At 25.6% G+C, this 20,302-nt stretch overlaps 1 protein-coding gene across 1 annotated transcript in view; it reads left to right on the top strand.

Moving 5' to 3' along the window:
* The first annotated feature begins 1,430 nt into the window (after positions 1-1,430).
* LOC129960455 (gamma-aminobutyric acid receptor subunit beta-like) overlaps positions 1,431-20,302 on the top strand; it is an 89,661-nt gene continuing 70,789 nt past the window's right edge. Inside the window, exons 1-3 of the mRNA XM_056073902.1 lie at positions 1,431-1,512; positions 1,627-1,730; positions 16,934-17,001. Coding sequence (XP_055929877.1) covers positions 1,457-1,512; positions 1,627-1,730; positions 16,934-17,001 — 228 coding nt within the window. The 5' untranslated portion in view covers positions 1,431-1,456. The remainder of the gene's footprint in view (positions 1,513-1,626; positions 1,731-16,933; positions 17,002-20,302) is intronic.

The raw sequence follows: 20,302 nt of genomic DNA, 5'->3' as shown, positions 1-20,302 counted from the left end.
TAAGCAATATGAAATACTCTTCCCTATGTTCGAAGGGAAAAAGCAGTTTCATTTAAATATATGATCTATATTTTGAAACATGCCTAATCTTTGTCAGATAAAATGGATTGTTTCGCCATTGAGAACTTCTAAAATGCATGAAAATGAGAATATGAAATTCAAAGTCTAGTTTGCTTAAAATTTTCCCTTTACAAAGCTATTGTAAATCTCTTGCGAAAAATAATAATCGGGAAATAGAGATCACAGGAAAAGAAAGCACATTTATGTACAAATCTGTCAAGAGAATTGAAGGCATAATGTCCTAGAAGACATGCAATTAAAGTACTAAAATTATAATAAGTATTAATTGAAATTTTAGTAAAAATTGTAAGCATGTGATTTTATACCAATCATTTCAAACTTTGATAATATTCAAGCAGTCTTTTAATTTTAAAGCATATTAATAGGCCTTTATTTGTTAGAAATCGCGAATTTTACAGACATCGTAGTATACAATGCTAACTTTTCAAATTAGGTTTGTGATGTCTAATATTTCAAAATTTAGATGCATTTCTTAATTTAGGGTTGATGAATGCATAATTCACATGATCATTTCGATTCGACTAAGATTTTCATTATTTGCTTTGCCATTTATGAAATTATTGTGCCAAACTGTTTTAAATATTAATATGTAAATTTATAATAAGAAGAAATGCATCTTTCAATAAGAAACGAAAGTTTGTTGGGGTATTTTTTTCTTTTGAATAACAAATCATATATATCACCATACATTTCGTCTTACATTGGGCAAATGTAAGACGAAATAAATGGCAGGCATTCTACAATGTAAAAAATCTTCCATAAACTTTTAAAACCGCTTAAATAGATTTTTTTCACCTTCCTGTCAAAGTTTCGTTACAAAGAACAAAACTATTTTATATATAAAATTATATATCTGCAGAACTATGCATGGCATCATTCAGTTTAATAAGAATAATAGCCCTATATTCCAGGATTAATGTTTTTATTTTTCTTGCAAATATGCATTTAAGTGCAAACGAGAGAAAAAGAAAATACCCCCCCCCCCTCCTTTTGCTGAAAAAAAAAATCCCTTTTGCATTTTAAAACCAATGCATATTGGTCTTTCCAAAATGCCTTTACATATATAGGTGAAAGGGAAAAGGAAATGACTCGGCGCGCTTGTTTCTCTAAATACCTTTCCTGCAGTCTGCTCGCAATATGCAAATCCAGCGAACCCTTACTAGGGGTGACCTCTCCCACAGCATCTTCCACTCCCACTTCCCAAGGGATTGTAGGAAGCTGAAGAGCAACCCGCAAGTCCTCCCTGTCGTCTGGGCTGCAACGCGCAGGCGCATCGCCGGGAAACCAACAAACGGGCTCCAAAGGGAGTCGGGCACAGAGAAAGCAGTGCTTCTCAAAAGGATGCTGTTTGCAGCCTCCGCACGTGCACCTTGCAATGTGTCGTCGATCTGTACTTCCGCTTTTGGTCACGTTAATGTTTCTTAGTTCAGGGTAAGAATGTTGTTTCTTTTAACTCTTATTTCATCGCAAAATCTGTTATTTTATCATTCTGACATGTTAACGGAAAGTACACAAATTCATTCATCGCATTGTTTGTTTTGCCAGGTGTTGTCGGCAAGTTGAAACCCCAGCACAGTTGGACAACGTTACCGATATACTCAAAACTATTTTGGAAGGATATGACATACGTCTCAGACCTAATTTTGGAGGTAATACGTAGTTTTTTTATTCATTTTAATGCAAAAATAAGATAATTATATTTCAAACGTTTTCTATTTAAATTTTTTATTTCATTTTTCTTTCTGAACCTTAGAGCATTGATTGTATAAATAAAAAAAAGATAATTTCGTGATGTATATTTGTCACTGCACTATTAAAGAAAAGCATAAAGTTAAATATGTATATATGTACTAGATAAATTATAATTAAAAAGGAATTGAGAGATGGTAAAATGTTCTAATTAAGCGTAGGTAAAATCAGCCAATCATGCAATTGAATCTCTGTACAAATCGTGTGAAATTTAATATGTGGTCTCTTTTATTAATTTTCAAATTGTATTACAGATAAATTAAAGTTAATTTTTGATAACTGGAAATTAATAAACCCGAGTGAAAAGAAAATTATTCATCGTGTGTTGTATTATTATAGATTAAAATTTTAATAAAAGGAGTTAACAGTTTTTAATTAATTATATGTATTGCTTAACAATTATTGATAAAATTTAAACAAAAATTAAATACATTTAAAGCAATGAGTAACAACTTTTTATATGATAACTAACATTGGAATTTTTAAATAAGAAAAGTGATTTTTCAGATTTTCAAATAAACATGTTAATAGAGAAAATTCACCAAAATTTCTACAAATGCATTATACAAAGAAAAGATAGAATGCAAAATATAAATTTCATTAATCGTTTCATTATATTAAGCATATAAACCTCTGATACATAATTATAAATCGTACATATCTTAACGTCTAAGAGATTATTATATTTTTGAGTAAACTAATAGAATAACAAATTTCTGCAAAAGTAAACAACACATCAATAAATAGTACTAAAAAATCAGATCATCTTTTTTCATATTTAATTCAGTTTTTTAAATAAATTTCAACAAGGGAATTTTTTTGCGTTTAAAAGATTTCATCGTTTTGAATGATAATGTAAAATTTGAAACAGTTTCAAAAATCACTCTTAAATAATATATTGTATAAGTTTTGAATTCGAGTTATGATTGCAATAATATCGCATGTGTATTCATAAAATATTTTGGACATGTATTTATAAATATTAAAAGAAGGTTTTATTTCTTGCAATCCTTTATAATATTAGAATTATTAAAAACAACAATATTTATTTTAATTCTAATATTCGAAATAATAACAACCAGAAAATGTAAGAAAAATCATAAAAGTTATGAATATTGTGTTGTGTTCATAGTATTTAAAAAATGTATATGAGGTTGCTTGTTTGATTTAAACTTTATCTTGCACTTATTTGAAAGTAAAAAATATATTTAAATTTTATTAAAATAATGTATTTAAATATCTTAAATTTCATTTTTTAAAATTATTATTTTAAAATAAATTTGAATTAATTTTATTTCAGATTTGGATTCTAATTCATTTTCAGTATATTATTCTCGATATAGGATTCTTAGCAATTAAGAAATAGATATTTTATTTATTTTTATACTATTTTCCCACAAAGACACCGCCCCCCACCAAAAAGAATGCGCAGGTAAATTCTATAGGAAATATTCGAAATAAGGGCTTGTGAATTGAAAATTTACGTTCGGAAATTTTTTCGATTTTATTCATATATTTTTTATTTATTAAAAGTTTTTAATGAAGTAAAAAACGGAGCTTGCTGATGAGGGGGCAAGCCAAAAAATGACGTAGTTTATGTCCATATTACTCTTGCTTCACTTCCTTATGGATACTGCTACCTTTCCAAGCCGGTGCATTTAAAAATTCGTATTGTGAAACACTTATTCGAATTTTTAAGTCTATGGCCAACGTTGTTTTTCAGATGATCTTTATTTTCCCATATATACAGTAATTCTCAAGGTCTACAATGTAAGACAGCGCTGACTAACAGGAAATATATTTTATTATTATTTGTTATATATGGCTATCTCAGACAATACGCTTTTTATAATGGCTATTTATGTTTTATTCTAGCTTATTCTGCGAAAAAAATATTAAAGTTTTATAACTCTTTCATTCAGGACAAGATGTCCACAGTAAATTAAAGAGTTCGTCATCTTATCTCAAATGCTTTTTATTGTTTATATATGGTGTTTATTTTCAATTATTATTTATTTTCTGCATTTTTCTAGAGCAGCATGATCCTCAGACTGTTTCAGAGCATTCTGTAAGTTGAATGGTACTAAAGTTAATATTTTAATAATCTCACGTATGGAAGACAAGATTGTCCCAAAATAAATCCAGGCACATAAAAAACATTTTAATCAACAAAAGCAAGAAGCTCGGTATTCAAAAAGTTTGTTTCTAAGAAATTTATTTTTTTCTTCTTGACACTCAAGCCAAGTTAATGGGAACATATAGTTCTGTCACTGTGTGTTGTAAGATCTATTTTGACCCTCCATCAGAAAATTAGGATGGAAAGTTGTAACCTCAACATGGGAGGGGGACAATTCATGCTCAAACTGAACGATGGGAATTTATGTGAAGTTTTTATTTATATAAAAAGAACTGAATTACATTAATTTTAAACTCAACAACCCTTTCATTACATATTCTTCCACAAATGTGCTTAACGTTATTTAATTAATTATAGTACTGTTTTGCATTTTCTAAGAATAAAAATCTGTTCAACTTTTATCAGGATTGTCTTTTTGTCCCAGTACTGGGCAAGATGTTAATTTTATATAAAAAATAGAAAAATACTATTCAATACATTAAAATAAAATAGAAAAGTACTATTCAATATACTAAAATAAAATTTGTGCAAAATTAATGCAAGAAAAAGCCATTATAATAATATATACAACGAAAGAGATGTTATCTCAAGAATTGAATTTATTAAAAAGGATCAATTGTTGTCATCGTCATCTTGCTCCAGTCTGCCCTATTATATTCTTCATGCACCATTTCGATTCTTTTAACGTTATTTAAATCATGATTCCTATCTGTTTTGTGAAAGTACTAGCGAGGCTGAATGAAAAGCATGCACTTTAACCAGCTTATATGAGTAATATTTTTTTACTCGAATTTTATAATTAATTAAATTGATCGAAGTTTTCAGGAAAGAGACTAACGATATCGAAAGACTACTGTTTCTTTGTCAAATTGATGATTTCATTGGAAAGAGGTAATGTCCTAAACATAACCTAAAGATTTTTTTCTCTCTAGTGTCACAGTGACTACTTGGCCAGTTTTAGAGGAAAAAAATATAGAAAATTCTTTAGTACCTTTCAACTCGACAAACGAGTGATAATGAATTTGTAATTATTTTATAACATGTTATTATATTTAATCTTTTATCACGTGTAATCTTTTCAAATATATATTGAATGATATATCTTTAATTACTAATGCATAATTCAGAACAAATTATAAATTTTATAATGTATTGTAGCTTAGATTACGCATCTATTTATTTTTGTTTTTCATTGTTTCGAAAATCATTGTAAAAGCAAAAAAAAAAAAAAAAAAAAAAAAAAAAAAAACCCTTCAAAAAGGCTTACAAAACTTCTAAAATGGAAAGCGAAGAAAAGCAAAATAAAAAAAAAAGGATAGAAATTGTCTCTTGAGATGGGGCAATTGATCGTGTGAACATGAAAACTCCATCTATATAAACATCTTAAGCAATCTTTCCTTTGAAAGAATCTCAAAGCTACTAAATCCTTAAACCAAATATTTCTGATTCATACAGTAGAATCTCTTAAGAGATTATATACCCTTTTAAAGAATTAAGGAGTGTATAGAACATAATGAACAGTCGTGCGCGAAAGAAATAGCAATATACTTTTTTTATACTTTATTCCATGTCTCTTTAGATAAAAAAAGAATGTTTGAATGTTTTTTGTGTCCTCAGATTACTAGACGAAAAGTATCTGTTCTTTAATATGCTACAAATACCATGCTTATTCTAAAAGATGCTTTATCTTTCAATGCCTCTCTTAATTCTTAAAAAGAAACTAAGAGATTTTATCATTTCTTTCCTGAAAGCTTTTAATTCAGTTAAATGTTTGCTAAACAACCGATTAAGAAGACAGATTTTTCAAGGATTTTCAAGATTTGTATAGAAATATTTTATTTCTTTATAATATATTCGATTTTTATTTGCATTTCAGCTATAATATAGAAATACAGGTATTGTTTTATGAAGTAGATATGGCATCAATTTCTTCTGTAGTAAAAATGCTTTAAAATTTAGTATAAAAATTAATTTTCTATTTCATTAATTTGCTGTTTACATGCAAATACTTTAAACTACTTCAATAATGAAATATCAAGAAATATTTGGAAAAATTTTATATTAATCTAAATTAGTCCATAATTAATCTAAAATCTCAGATTGTTAAATACCATATTATGATTTTATGCATATTATGATTTTATGCCGCTTAAAAACGCATTCATGATATGAAAGCAAATCTTTAGATATTTATCTTAAAAATTACTTTATTTTTCTCTATGTTACAAAATTAAAAGCAGAAATAACTGGAGGAAAGTGAGAGTTTTACATATTTTCTGTAAAGGAACAATGATTTTTACACGAGTTCAAATGTTATCTAAATTCCTTTTTATGTTGAGAAATTTGAATGGCAGTGAAAACGAATTAAAAAAAATAATCCATGAAATTTATCTAAACAAGCAATATAAAATCATTCATTTTTCGTAATTTTTTGCACGTTTTAAGACATTAGTTTTTTATTTGTTTCTTCAAAAAATATGAGCTGAAACATCTACACAATGATTTTTTCTTTCAACTTTGCATTGAATTTAGTTTTAATTAAGTTACACAAGATATTTCACTTATAGTTGTAACGAATAATTAGCATAAAAATATTATACATCTTTGTGATTCTATGTATTCAATACAAAAAAATTATTGTCACCCTAATTCAAGATTATTTTTGAAGTTATAAAAAGGTAGAAATTTGTGAAAATTGTGAATTGAAATTGCTTCATGAAAAATAAAATTGCTGAATTCATATTCCAAACAAAATAAATAAAAAATAATGTCAAATTAAATATCTATGGCTTTTTTGCAACTTTTATATCAATGTCACCTAAGTTTTCAAATTTTTTAACCCTTTATTATGTTATGCAGGTTATACATTTACTTTATTTATTCTTCATAAATACGTCTGTCGCCTCATGACAAAACTTGGCTCTTGTGCCAAAAGAATGTCCAGACTGATGAGTTGTATGGTAGTAAATGTGGCCCATTGTAGTTATTTTCTATTTATGCCAATTAATAGAAAAATTTCTGAATTATATCTTGTCATAACAGTTGGAATTAAAGGTGATAAAATTTACTTAGACACCATCCGGGAATACGAGGATAAAGCGCAAGAATTCCTGCATCATTTTTTGGTTCATTAGTAAGAAACAAATTTATACTCAGAAAATAGGAAAGAAATAATATTATTTTTTTAAGTTTCCTTAAATATTAAATATTATGCACATTTTTATTTATTCCTGTGCAAAATTATTCAGATATTAAGGAAAAATAATTTGTATAAAAGATTTCATTCTATGGGTACAGCATTTGTGATTTTAAGATATTTCCTTGGCAGATATATAATAATTCGTTCATCATTACTTTTGGTTGATATTTCCGTATACCAAAATTATTGATTTAAATGTTAGGTAAATGGAAATCACGAGATTTATTTTGAATCTTAATACCTTTTTTCCGTTCTATATTAGCACGAACACTGATTGTAGATAATGTACTAAATATAAGTATGGTGAAATAATTCTTCATATCAATATTTAAAATTGCATTATAGGATTAATTTATATTAGACAGTTCTATTTTCCACATTCATTAAATTTTACATGCAAATATATAATTTCTTCTTTTGAAGATCAATTTTTGCATGAATGAATGGGTTTGTTTCAAAATTTAATATTTATAGTCTGATTTCTTCCTATATTTTATTTTAAATATAATGTTCTACGAGTCACTTTTGTTTCCTTAACCCTCTTATTTAAGACAAATCTTCGCAAAATTTTATTTTTTTCATCATTTTTATTTCTGCACAAATTTTTCAGCTTGCGGATCTATCTTGCAACTGATTCTTTAAACTTATTCTCTTTTAAATGTTTTAAATGCCAATTTAAATTTAAAAACTTAGCATGAAGAGCATAATTTGGTAAATTTTCTTTTCCTCACGATTTTTTTTCTTTTACTCATGCTTAGAAATTTTACATTTTCTTTAAGGATTGTCCAATTAGTATTGAATCAAATATTTTAATGATTATATGATTTTTTCCTCCTAATTCAGAAAAAAATTTCTATACTTATTTTCTGAAATGATATAAAATATCACAATTTTATTTTTGATATTAAAGCTATTATCTAGAATTTTAGTAAAGATTTATCTCTAAAAAAACAATTAAATTTGTTGAAAGTAATTTTAAAATATTTTACAGTTAAATAGAAACACATACATTATTCTTAAAATACTTCATGGGCATGAAATCTCGAAGAAATGAAACCAGAATAAAGGGCTTACTGACTCTACATCTGCTCCATTTTATTATAATAATGTTACTTTTTAAAATAAAATGGATCGTTATATTTTTGTTTTTTGCCATTGTCGTTATTATGATTTAAAGCAAAAATAATTCGGAAAAATAAAATTCAGTATTACTGGTGTTACTTTACAAAAAGATTTGATTCGTAACCTCTTACTTTTTTGTGACACATTTATTAAAACATCTTTATCTTTTAAGTGCTCACTAACAACAGAGGTTATCTTTTATGTTATCTAAAGTAGTTATTTTTTAACTGGAAACTTAAAATTTTCTTGCATTATCTAAATTTAAATGCCGATAATCAATTTTACTATTTAAATAGAGAACAAATTTCAACCTCTGATTAAATTGTCTCTTAAATATTTGAAAAATTTTAAGTGTCATTAAAAATTTAATTTACTTTTTAAAATTTTCATCATCAATAGCAATGTATTAACAAACACACCTTTTGGATTTTCCAACAACGAAATGCTTCTAAACGTTTTATTATTTTGCAATTTCAGTTTGATTCAACAATCATTATTTTGAAAATTTAGTACATTTCAGCTTGGAATATGAAATAAACCAATAAAAAAGTTCGAAATTTCATGACGTGTTCACTTCCTGATATGTGCGTGACATGTCTTTTATATTCTCTATAATAATTATTATGAAAATGAAGTGATGATTAAATATGAAAATGTATATGTCTAAAGGAATTTTGTAGATAAATGCAGAGCAGACACAGATTTTCGGTATTCTGTTTTTTTCCATCAAAATATTATAAGATCTTAAATCTACTTATTTAATTTTGAGAAGTATTTAAATTGATGTACCCCCATTGATTTATGTATGTTATTGCCTGACCGTAAGTAATCCATTTGAAAAATGTCTAAATTGAAAGAAATCTTTTTCTTTATTTTGAATAAAGAAGTGTCAAAAAAGAAGATCTTTTATATATTATTGATATCTTTTATATATTTTTTTGAAATCATCTTTTAGCAAATAAGCATTTCTGTTTTGGTTCTTTAACGGTTCTAGTCGGTTCTTAACAATATTTTTTTGAAATCATCTTTTAGCAAATAAGCATTTCTGTTTTGGTTCTTTAACGAACTATAACAAAAAAATTTAACTGCCTTTCGGCATCCAAGTTGAGTTTTGTAATTAAGCATTAAAAAATTACTATGCAGCATTAAATAGAGAAAATATGCAATTTATTCAAATATGCAAGTTAAATATATTTAAAAATTCATTTCATTTTTTTAATTTGATTTATTCGTATTTAAAGCATCATAAAAAAATTTAGTTGAAATGTTTTTAGTTAATTTAGAGAAATAAGTACACTTTTGTCTATATTTTAAATGCATATAAAGCCATGATTGTTGTGAAAATCAATAAAATATTTTGCAAAATGTAAATCAGAAATTAAATTCTTAAAGGACTATCACATTCTTCAAGGAAAATAATTCTGTGAGAAAATTTTGCCTCTTTTTCCAAACTCAATACAAACACTTTTTAAAACTGAAATAAAATGCTAAGTGAAAACTAAATTAACCATTTTTTAAATCCAATTTAATTATTTTATAACACACATTTCTGATTATACATTTTTAATTCGAAATATTAATAATGTGAATCCATGCCCTTATTTTGCAATGTATGTATATTAGGAGATAGAATATTCCAATTTTACTATTGAAGTTTTAATTTCTGGGTAATAATAATCTATTATAAACTATCTAAATCAATAAAAGAATTCATTGTTAATGAAATATACAGAAAAAGATTCTGAGCACTAATAATATATTCCTTACATCGTATATAAATGCTAAAAGTAAATTCATTTTAATTTTTATATTTTTGTTGATTAAAAATTTACTTTGATAAATGTGTATGTAATATTTAACTAATGGTTAACTATTTACTGCAATTGTTTATGTTTTAAATTAATTACATGTTGTTTAATTAAAATTCCTAAAGAATTACTAGATCTCTTTTCATAATTACGTAATTAAAATTTTTAAGTGAAGTTCAGTTGCTAGATATTAAATTCTTTAAATGAGCGTGGCTGTGAATTCAAAGCATTATCATGAAAATAGAATTTGATATGCTTCCATACTTAATTTTATCATGTATCGTTTTTGAAAACAAACGATACTGCATTAGAATTTCTGTGATTTCACTTCTTTAAACGCTTTGTTCTGAAGTAATAGCAATGTCGAAAATACTTTATTGAAATACACCTTGACTGGTTCGAAATTGCAACTGAAAAAAAAACTATTATTATCTCAGAAGAAAAAGTACAATTTTGTTTAAAAAAATATCTTTTTAAGAACTCTTCTTTTCTCTAACCTTTGCTCTGTGAAAAAGGTAATATTAAATCTCATATTTGCTTTCGAAATATTTTGATTTTTTTTCCTACTTCAGAGATGAAAGTTATTATTAATACTGATGAGTATGATCTTCAGTGAAAGAAAAAAGAGAATTCTTCTAAAATTATCACGTTATTAAATTATTCTTCTAATAAAAAATTAGTGGATATAAATATTTTCATTTCAAAATTATATTGCATTATTGATGTTTAATTTTAAATTTAAAATAAATACTGCCCAACAAAAGAATATTATTTATTTATCCAAATTCTATTATTTATTGGAATACTTCTGAAGAACAAATACAGAACCTTAAAAAAAAAAAAAAACTAAAGGAATTCTTACTCCAACGCTTTCATTATTAATTCGCGAGACAAAGCAAGTTGCCAAAAAAGTACAGCAAACTTGCTTGTAAAATTGCAAAACAAATCTCCTCGTCGAACCTGAGTCTCCTTTATTACGCCCTCTCCAAAGACCCAAATTGAGTCTCCATGGAGCTAAACATGAAGGGGAAGAGAGATGAAAAACGGAAGAGCCGCAATCAATACAACCACACATAATGGATGTACTCTTTTTTTATATTCAAGCACTGTCATAAGAAATTCTGGTCTCAGCTGTGTGCCGGAAGGTGTTAAATTAAAAGAGAAATTAATGCTTACTCTTATTTCCTACCAATTAATTTTAACTCTGTCAATTCAAAAGGATTTGTCAACTCAGCTTAAATAAATGAACAGAAAAATTTGAACAAGAAATGAAAATAAACGATAGATAGATAAAAATTCCGCAACTTACGTAGCATTTTTTTAAAATCAGTTCATATCTTACTCATTTGTAAGTTGCTGCTGAATGACTGTATCTGCTATGACAGGTTTTTGTAAAAAGACATTAATCTATAAAGTTATTCTCTATTTCAGTGAATGATTTTTCATAAAGAACCTAATTCGAGATGGTTTTCATAAATATGCAAAAATTAATCAATTGATTAAAAAACTGTTATTTATGACATATTAGAATAAATATAATCATAAAGAATGAAACTAGATAAAATTCCTTCGGTACAAAGATTCGGTAGACATAAGCACAATTCCAAAATATGCAATTTTATATACATTCTGAAATATAAAGCAATGATTTAAATATAGTTATCATTAAATCCTTTTAAATAAGATGGAGTTTATGAATTAAAAATTGAATTCCATAAATACATATAATATACTAGGAACAATGTAAAAAGCAAAATGTGTATTTGATTTCGTAATTTCATAGAACATTATATCTATTCACTTAATAGGGTGTTTCGTATCTCTCAATCAATATTTTTGTGCCTTGTTCACCTACAATTATTATTCATATAAAAAATCAATATTTTGTATAATTTATAATATATGAATAAAATATATACAGCTTAATTCAAATAATGAAATGTCATTTTCTTTAGAATCAAGACTGATTTTTGACCCTGGGAATTTATATAAAAAAGAAAAAAAAATATTTTTGGAACAAATTTTGGAATTCCTTAAAAAAAGCTGCTTCTGCTTCCTGACATAAAAATGTATTTTTATGTGCAAACAATGCTATTTTACTTAAATTTGTAGATTTGAACTATCTCAATACTAGAGTTATGCAAAATTATTTGTTATAATGCTTCGCAGTTCGAAAGGAAATTCACATGAATTGTTCTTTAATTAATTTTAAAACAATGTTTTCATAAAAAACATGTTCAAGCCAGATAGAAAAAAATGTTGAATTAAAAAGGAATATTACTTATTTCACTGTTGCCTGTTATATTTCATAAAATTTCATTGAAATTTGTCAAAGTTTTTTTCATATTAAAGAACTTGGGTTGGGTGAGTCAGATCGGAATTTCTTTCATAAATTTTTATATCGGATACTAAATTTCTTTTGCTGCAGAACGAGGAATATAAAAAATGCGAAAAAATATAAAAAAATTAGGAAATACGAGAAAAATATTCAATAATTTATTTATTTTTTTAAATCTGAAAATGTTTACATTTTGCTTTGAATAAAGCGAAGAATAGTAAAAAGAACTGAATTTCAGCTGAGAAATTAAAGTTATCTCTATGTTTCAAACGAAGGCTGTAAACATTTACAATAAAATAATATATGAATCTGATTTATAAATAATCCAATAATGAGTATAAAATAATGTTCCTTATGCAAGTGTCAAGAACAGATTATTTTTTCTGGACGTTAAGATATGAAAGGACTGGAAATGCATTCGACTTTCTTTCAAATCAATAATAATTTACTTCAACTAATAATTTCTTTTTAATTTTTAAAATTTTTTGCTACTTTATAGACTCATAGATTCGACATGAAAGAAGGTGTACAGTGTTTATATTAATAAAAGTGTCAGCATTTTTACGATTCACTTAAAAACATTTTAACCAAGTGTTTTATAATCTGATTTTAAAATTTATGACATATTCTAGATGTTTTAAAATAAACTTTGTTGAGGATAAATATCGATGGGTAAAGAACACACTAATAAAATATGCTGTTAAAAATAGTTTATTCAAATACTTTATTGCAAATACTTTTACTTTTAAAATTGGTTTAATGTATAGTGATTCGTATTGGACGAATATACGACATTTTTGTTAACATATAACTTAAGAAAACTGTAGCTACGAAATTACATTCCAATGATATTAGTCTTTGAAATCCCCGATTTCATAGCTTATTAGTTCATGGGAGGAAGATGTAAAAAATGTACCTATTCTTAATTTTTTTCAACGAATCTTATAGCAGGTATTTAAAAAAAAATATCGAGCCATTTTCGCCTAGAGTCTGAAAAAAATTGGATTATTGTAGCTTTTACGCAGAAATTCCACAAAATTTGTAACTCTATTAGTACGTTACGCTTATGATTTACATAATGCATAATATACATTAATAATACAATTTTTTTAAAAAAATATTTTAAAGCTTCTAAATGTTTTTGAGCTTCAACCCAGTTTGAACGAACAAAATCATCTTTTGCATACGTTACACATGAGTTAGCCTACATAAGCAGCCTATGTAACTGTTAGCAGAGCTTCATGATATCGGATAATAACTACTATTAGGAAATTAAGGAAAAAAACTATGAGTTGATTCGCTTTGGCAAGATTGATGTATCGCATTCATTCCTGGCAGTAAGTCATTAATTCACGATTAACAAAATATTGCATTGCACTTAGAAAATGAACCGACGAAATAAAGTACTTTCGTTCTGCCAACGATTTTGTCTTTTATCAATTTGTTGATTAGTTACACGCCTGAGATATTTTAATTGACATTTTTCTCTCCCTAGACGAGTTTCTATAAAAAATTCATCAGTAAGTCTCGGGGCTATTGTATTTTCTATTCTCCAAAACTGACTGTGCCCGAGTATTTTTAGATTCTATTTGTTGTCCATTGTAAAAAAATAGATTATATTAAGCTGATGTGGAGTCTATTAATGAAAGTCTATTGATATTTATCTTTTTTTAAATATTGAAGACGATTATTAATCATGATCTTATAAGTGTTAAGCATGCCTATAAAATGTTAAGTTTTTATTTAGTCAGATATTTGCAGTATTCTACATTGCAGTAAGCATAGTTATTCGTTAAGAGATTAATTTGAAAAAAACACAGATGTGCATTTCATCCTCTTTACTATCGTATATGCTTAAAACTATATAAGTTTGTGATGTCTAATTTATGTTACATGCATGTGCTCTTTATGTGCAATATTAGAACATAGAGATATACAAGTTTCTGTTGCCCGGCAATTTTAAATATATGAAAATTTGTGTTATGATAATTTTTGCTGAGATATTCCGAAATATTCTAATTATGTTCGAACAGTTCTCCAATAACATAACGCAATAAATGGGTTAATATTCTCTAAAAATTTTGAAACATTTATTATTCAAAATCATTTTAATTACTGTTATATAATTTTTGTTATAAAAATATAAAAAAAATTGAGTTTACAAAAAAACAAAAAACAAAACCTAATAAATAAATCCAGTTCCAGAAACTACTAATATGCAGCATATGCATTGATTATATTGTTTATATGATTAAATATTCATTGAAAATTATTTTGATTTCATAATTTGAAATTGTTATGGCTTTGTAATGTGTTGTTTCATTTTCTAAGCAATAGATTAAATACTTTATATTCGAGAAAAAAATATATTATTTTTATAGTAAATAAAGTAGGGCGTAAAAGCATATCTGCACGACATTTTATCTAGTTTCCATCCTCGTTTTCTAAAATCTCGTTAATTATAACAAATATCAACGAGTTAATATTTATTCGTTATAACAAATTAATTATCCGTTATAATAAATTAATTAATTTTCCATTTTAAAATTTATGAGTACCTATTTTTTGTGAAAAAATATCTACATTTGTATTTAAAATTATCGAATTCATTATTAGAACCAAACTTTTTTATGATTTATTTTGGTCACAAAAAAACTTTATAAACGTTATTTTTATGTAATTGAAAGTACGTTTTGAATTTTTGAATTGAGTCAACTGCAAACATTTTGTTACGTTCTTGATCCTAAAGATTGACTTTTACGGTCTTAAAGTACTATCAAATCACGGTTTACAAACACCTTCGAGTCACGAAAGGATTTTTCAAACAAAGCGTTTCGATTGATTCACTGCGTTTCAAATTGTGAGCACGCAAGCGGCTGACAGTCATTTTCATTAACTTGTCACTAAGAAAATGATTGCTGTGATAATGAAAAGAGATAATGAAAGATAATTTTTATGTATGATCAAAACTGAGTTTTAAGAATTTTCTATTATATGTATAACATTTCAAATTATGATGAATTAATTTTTTAAACCCTTCACATTCCTTAATTCTTCTCCATATCGATACTGTAAAATTATATAGCAACATCATCTATATTCGATTTGTTTAATACAATTTTTGTTTCCTTTCATTTTACTTCTTGTGTTTTATGTTTCTTAATATAGAATTTTGTAATAGATTTTAAATTCGTTTCTTGATATGCTAGAGCTTTGAAGTTTTGCATGTTTCTTCTGGCATTGGTTGGATGTTAATTTATATGAGTTAATCGATTAATTTAATTTCATACTACCAGCTCTAGTTATTAGTTAATTTAAGGAAAAAATAATTTTAAAATATCATAATTTTACAGGCATGAATTACAAACTTAAAACTAAAAGATAAAAAATAATTCAAATAAATCTTTTTTTTAACAAACTAAAAATTGTTTTAAAAAAGCTTTTTAAAAATTTATTACACGCTTTTATTCATGTAACCTTGTTTCATATTTGTAAAGATTCAATTTTACTTTCATCAAGAATTTTATAATTGATTTTCCATTAACTTCAGGTTGTATTAGAATTCTGATATTTTGAACAGTTTCCGATTTTAAAGGTGAAAATATATTATATCAAGAATTTTTAGTATGGTTATCATATGATCTATTAATCTTAATTTGATTCTGATTTCATTCTCTGTCAGTAAAAGTGTAAAAAAGTGAGTTTAAAATTTCATGATTTTTGTAATGAAGATTTATGTTAATGACTAAAAAGCAATAAATCATAAATAAGTCTAAAAAGCTGTAAAGAAGAGCTCTGAGTATTAGAAAAGAGCTCTGCTATACAAAATTAAAATTTATTTTTGCTGTCAAAAATATAAAAGTCAAAACCATGAGGCACTGGCAGCAATATGGAAATTAATCCATATTTAATAGCATAAGAAAAGAAATTCTCATGTTTTTGTATATAACAAGTATAATTAAACATATAACAAGTATAATTAAACATATAGCAAGTATAATTAAAATTCCAATTCACTTGTATCACCGCCTCATACTTTGCGATTTTATTCTAAGCTCCATTTTTCAATAAATAATTTATACATCTGAAAGTATAAATAAAAAGGATTTTTTCAAAAAATTAATTTTACCATCTTTTTTAGTAGTTTCAATGGTTTTAATAGATTAATCTGCAAATTATTGTTGAAAAAGCTGAAATAAGCAATCTTTTGAGATTCAGAAATGGATTAGTTCATCTAATATAAATTCTTATGGTGTGAATAATTTTCAGAATTGAATCTTTAGAACACAACTATATTTATAAATCGAGGCTTGGTTGTTTTCATTTTTTCGTAGAGATCTAAATAATTATCTCTTAGTCTGAGCTGCACAGATATGATTATAAAAATTTCCTCAATGTGAATCCCACCTAATCTGGGATAATTTTACTCATATTTTTATTCATAATTTTATTTTTATAACTATTTTATTAATATTGTTTTCATGTGCATGTATTTACAGGCGATCCCCTCTACATTGGGATGGATATGGTCATCGCCAGCTTCGATAGTATATCGGAAGTTAATATGGTAAGTTATCTTTATTACTTTACAGATTTAATAGTAATAGTATTTTTTAATTACCTGAATAGAATTGGAATGTTGAACTATTTTTAATGCGGAAGTACATTCGTAGGGAGGATTTGTAAGATGTGGAATGATGCATTTTCCAAAATTTTATTTAATACTGCAAAGCATTTTTATTAGTTAAACTTTTTTTATGAGTAAAGATGTAAATATATGCTGCATTAGAAAAGTTTTAATTTTCCTTTTAATTTGATTCAAAGAGCTGAAAATTTCAAGCAATTCAGGAATTTCTGACAATACGGTTATATTTTTTAAATGCAATTTACAAAAAAAAAAAAAAAAAAAAAAAATCCATTTCTGATGAGTCCATTGTTTTTATTTAGTAATGCTAGTGAAATTAATAAAGTGAAATATTAAATGGAATAATGGGAATTTAAATGCAGTGTTAAATATTTTAATAAACTTATGCAGTGTTTCTAACAGAAACTCTAGTAAAATGCTCGCTCATGAAATTGTTTCATGAAAATTTTCAATGAATATATTTGAAATAATACGATAATTAAGATACTAACAATAGTATACTTTTATCGGATAAAAGTTTTTCTCATGGAGAATAATAATGCTTTTGAAATTTACTAAATCTTTTTTTTAATATTCAACATTTTGGCATGTACATCATTTTGAAACAAGAATTAATAGATTGATAAATAACTCGTTATCAATGACTTTGTAAATGTAGTATTAACTATTCTCAATCGTGTGAATAGGAAAAAGATTTACTACTAAAAAAGACTGTCAAACAGATGAAGAGCATGTTTCTTTAAAGAGGCAGTGACATTTTTTAATATTTAGCTCTAACAGTGCTCGCCAAAGGCAAGACATCAATTTTCATTTGACTGTGTTCTTTAGATAGTCTATTTTAGAAAAAAATATAGTTACATTTCACAATTTTTTTCATTCAAAGAGATTCAATCAGTTTCGTTTGTTAAGAATTATTATTGGTCAAAAACCCTTTAATTATTATGGAAACGGATTGAGTTGAATATCAAATTAGAAGTCATTCTAGAATTTATTCATAGTTTCAGTCTTGAGTTTAGATTAAGAAATGCTTCCCAAAAGTCCTCATTTTGAAGATATGCTTAGTTGCCTACAATGGGTGAATGAATCTCAATGTATATATATTTAAAAGAAGAAAATCAAGGATTTTTATTAGTTAAAAATTGAAATAAATAGTGATTAACATGTAAAGTAATAGTTATTCATCTATGTGTCAATATTAATTCAAGCTTATCATGTTCATTTTTATTTCCATTAAAAAAAGGAAATTTTTCAAGGAAAGAGTTTTAAATCATAAAAATTTTCAAAAAAGGATTTGAGGATAATTACAGAAATATCAATTATCAGAAAATTACATGATAATTATAAGGTTGTAAGTAAATTAGCAATTTTAAAAACATTTTAAAAATAAGAAGTTCACTAAGTAGAAAAGAAAAACTTCATGTTTAATTGAAACAGAATGAATGCATTTTTTATTCAATAAACGTAAACATTGATCATCTTTATCACTTAATATTTTTTTAGAATTTCGACATGAAATAATTCTTATCCTAGTCCATTGTTCATATTTGTTAATTCATTTATCATTTGTGAGCGAAATAATTTAAGTCTTCTTAAAATTGTTGAGATAATAACAATATCAAAGCACACACTATGATTCTTGAATAAAGCAATAGGAGTATTTCTTAGTAAAAAGTATTTAGGTAAGTTTATGATAAAGAAATTCAGATTATAGTGATAATGCTCTTGAACCGAAGATAATGTAATATAACGTAGCATTTATACAAATTAATTAAACGCTGCAATTTAGAAAGTTAAATTGTTTAACTCTTAAAATACAAATGCTATTATTATGCTTCAGCTATGAATTCTTCTTTCTTTGCTCAATTATTTTTGTGAATTTCAAATGCAATGATGTAGTCAAATTCAAATAATAAAAAATTAAATTCATTGAACCGATTAGTTGTAGTACCGGTTCTAAGGTTTTTTCTTCAATAAGTTTTTTCAAATTTCATTAAAAATGTTTATTTATCGTATTATATTTTTATTTCTATAAATGAGTTTTGCAGTTATACAAAGGAAGATGAAATGAAAATAATTTCAATTACATTAAAGCTATTCCGCCAATTGTAGTAATTATAATACCGTGATATTTTCAAGATTTTTTTATATGCTAAAACCTCCCTGTTTCCTTTTCCGCCCATCGATTTATTTATTAATTAACACAATGAATCTAAAATATAATATTTAATCTTTAATTATATTCTCCATTAGTAAAATATAGAAGAATGAAAAATAGAAAAATAAAGTAGGAAATACCCAAGTTTCAAAATTGTTTTTAATATTTATTATATAAAATTGTTTCTAAATTAATTGCTTGTAATATTTATTATACAAAATTGTTTCTAATATTTGAGAATTACAAAAGTGAACTTTTAAAATCAATTGAACATTTAAAATCAAAATATAAATATTATCAAGTCAAAAAATGAATATTTTCAAATAAAACAATATTTTACATCAATCATGTTTATTTATCTCGAAGATGACATATATTCTGGCTTCTGTTACTTTAGTAAACGAAGTCCATCTACAATTATTGGTAACTATATACCAGTAACAGTTATTTAGTAAAATGAGTCACGAGTTCTCTCTTTCATGCCTTGTCGCATCCGAAATTTATTCTTTTATTTCGTGAAGCACAATTCGTATTCTTGGTCACGAATATCCAAACTAACAATTTTGTCTAGACATTGTTTCATTCAGAAGTAAAAATCACTCTTTTCCATTAAGGAAGTCAATATTTTAAAAAATATCTCTACATATAGAACTATATGTAAAAAGTTTTTTGCTCTAATATGCTCGTGCTGAAATGTAACTGGCACAAGATATATAAACCATTCCAACAGAAATGCTTGCCATAAATTAAATAAATAAACAACTCTTTGAATCACGTGTAACTTAAGCAGGCAAAAAGAAAATATATACATAAAATGATTCCGGCATACCTGTCTACCAACATTATGAGTCTTTGAAACACTATCAAAGAGAAAAAAATGCCAAAAACTCTTTAATTTGAAAAGCGATATTGTATTGTTGTAAATCCATCAGTTCTGGTGTCACCTCGGTTTAATGAAATTGCTAAATGGATTATTAAAGTGGAAACATTAAATAAGATATGAAAGAAAGAAAAAGAAATATATATTTATATAAGAAACATGTTATTCTTTTCTAAATTGAATTAACA

Source organism: Argiope bruennichi, chromosome X2 (assembly GCF_947563725.1).
Source record: "Argiope bruennichi chromosome X2, qqArgBrue1.1, whole genome shotgun sequence".
Classification (NCBI taxonomy): domain Eukaryota; kingdom Metazoa; phylum Arthropoda; class Arachnida; order Araneae; family Araneidae; genus Argiope; species Argiope bruennichi.
The sequence above is the reverse complement of the archived record's forward strand: the minus strand, read 5'-3'. Positions and strand labels throughout refer to the sequence as shown.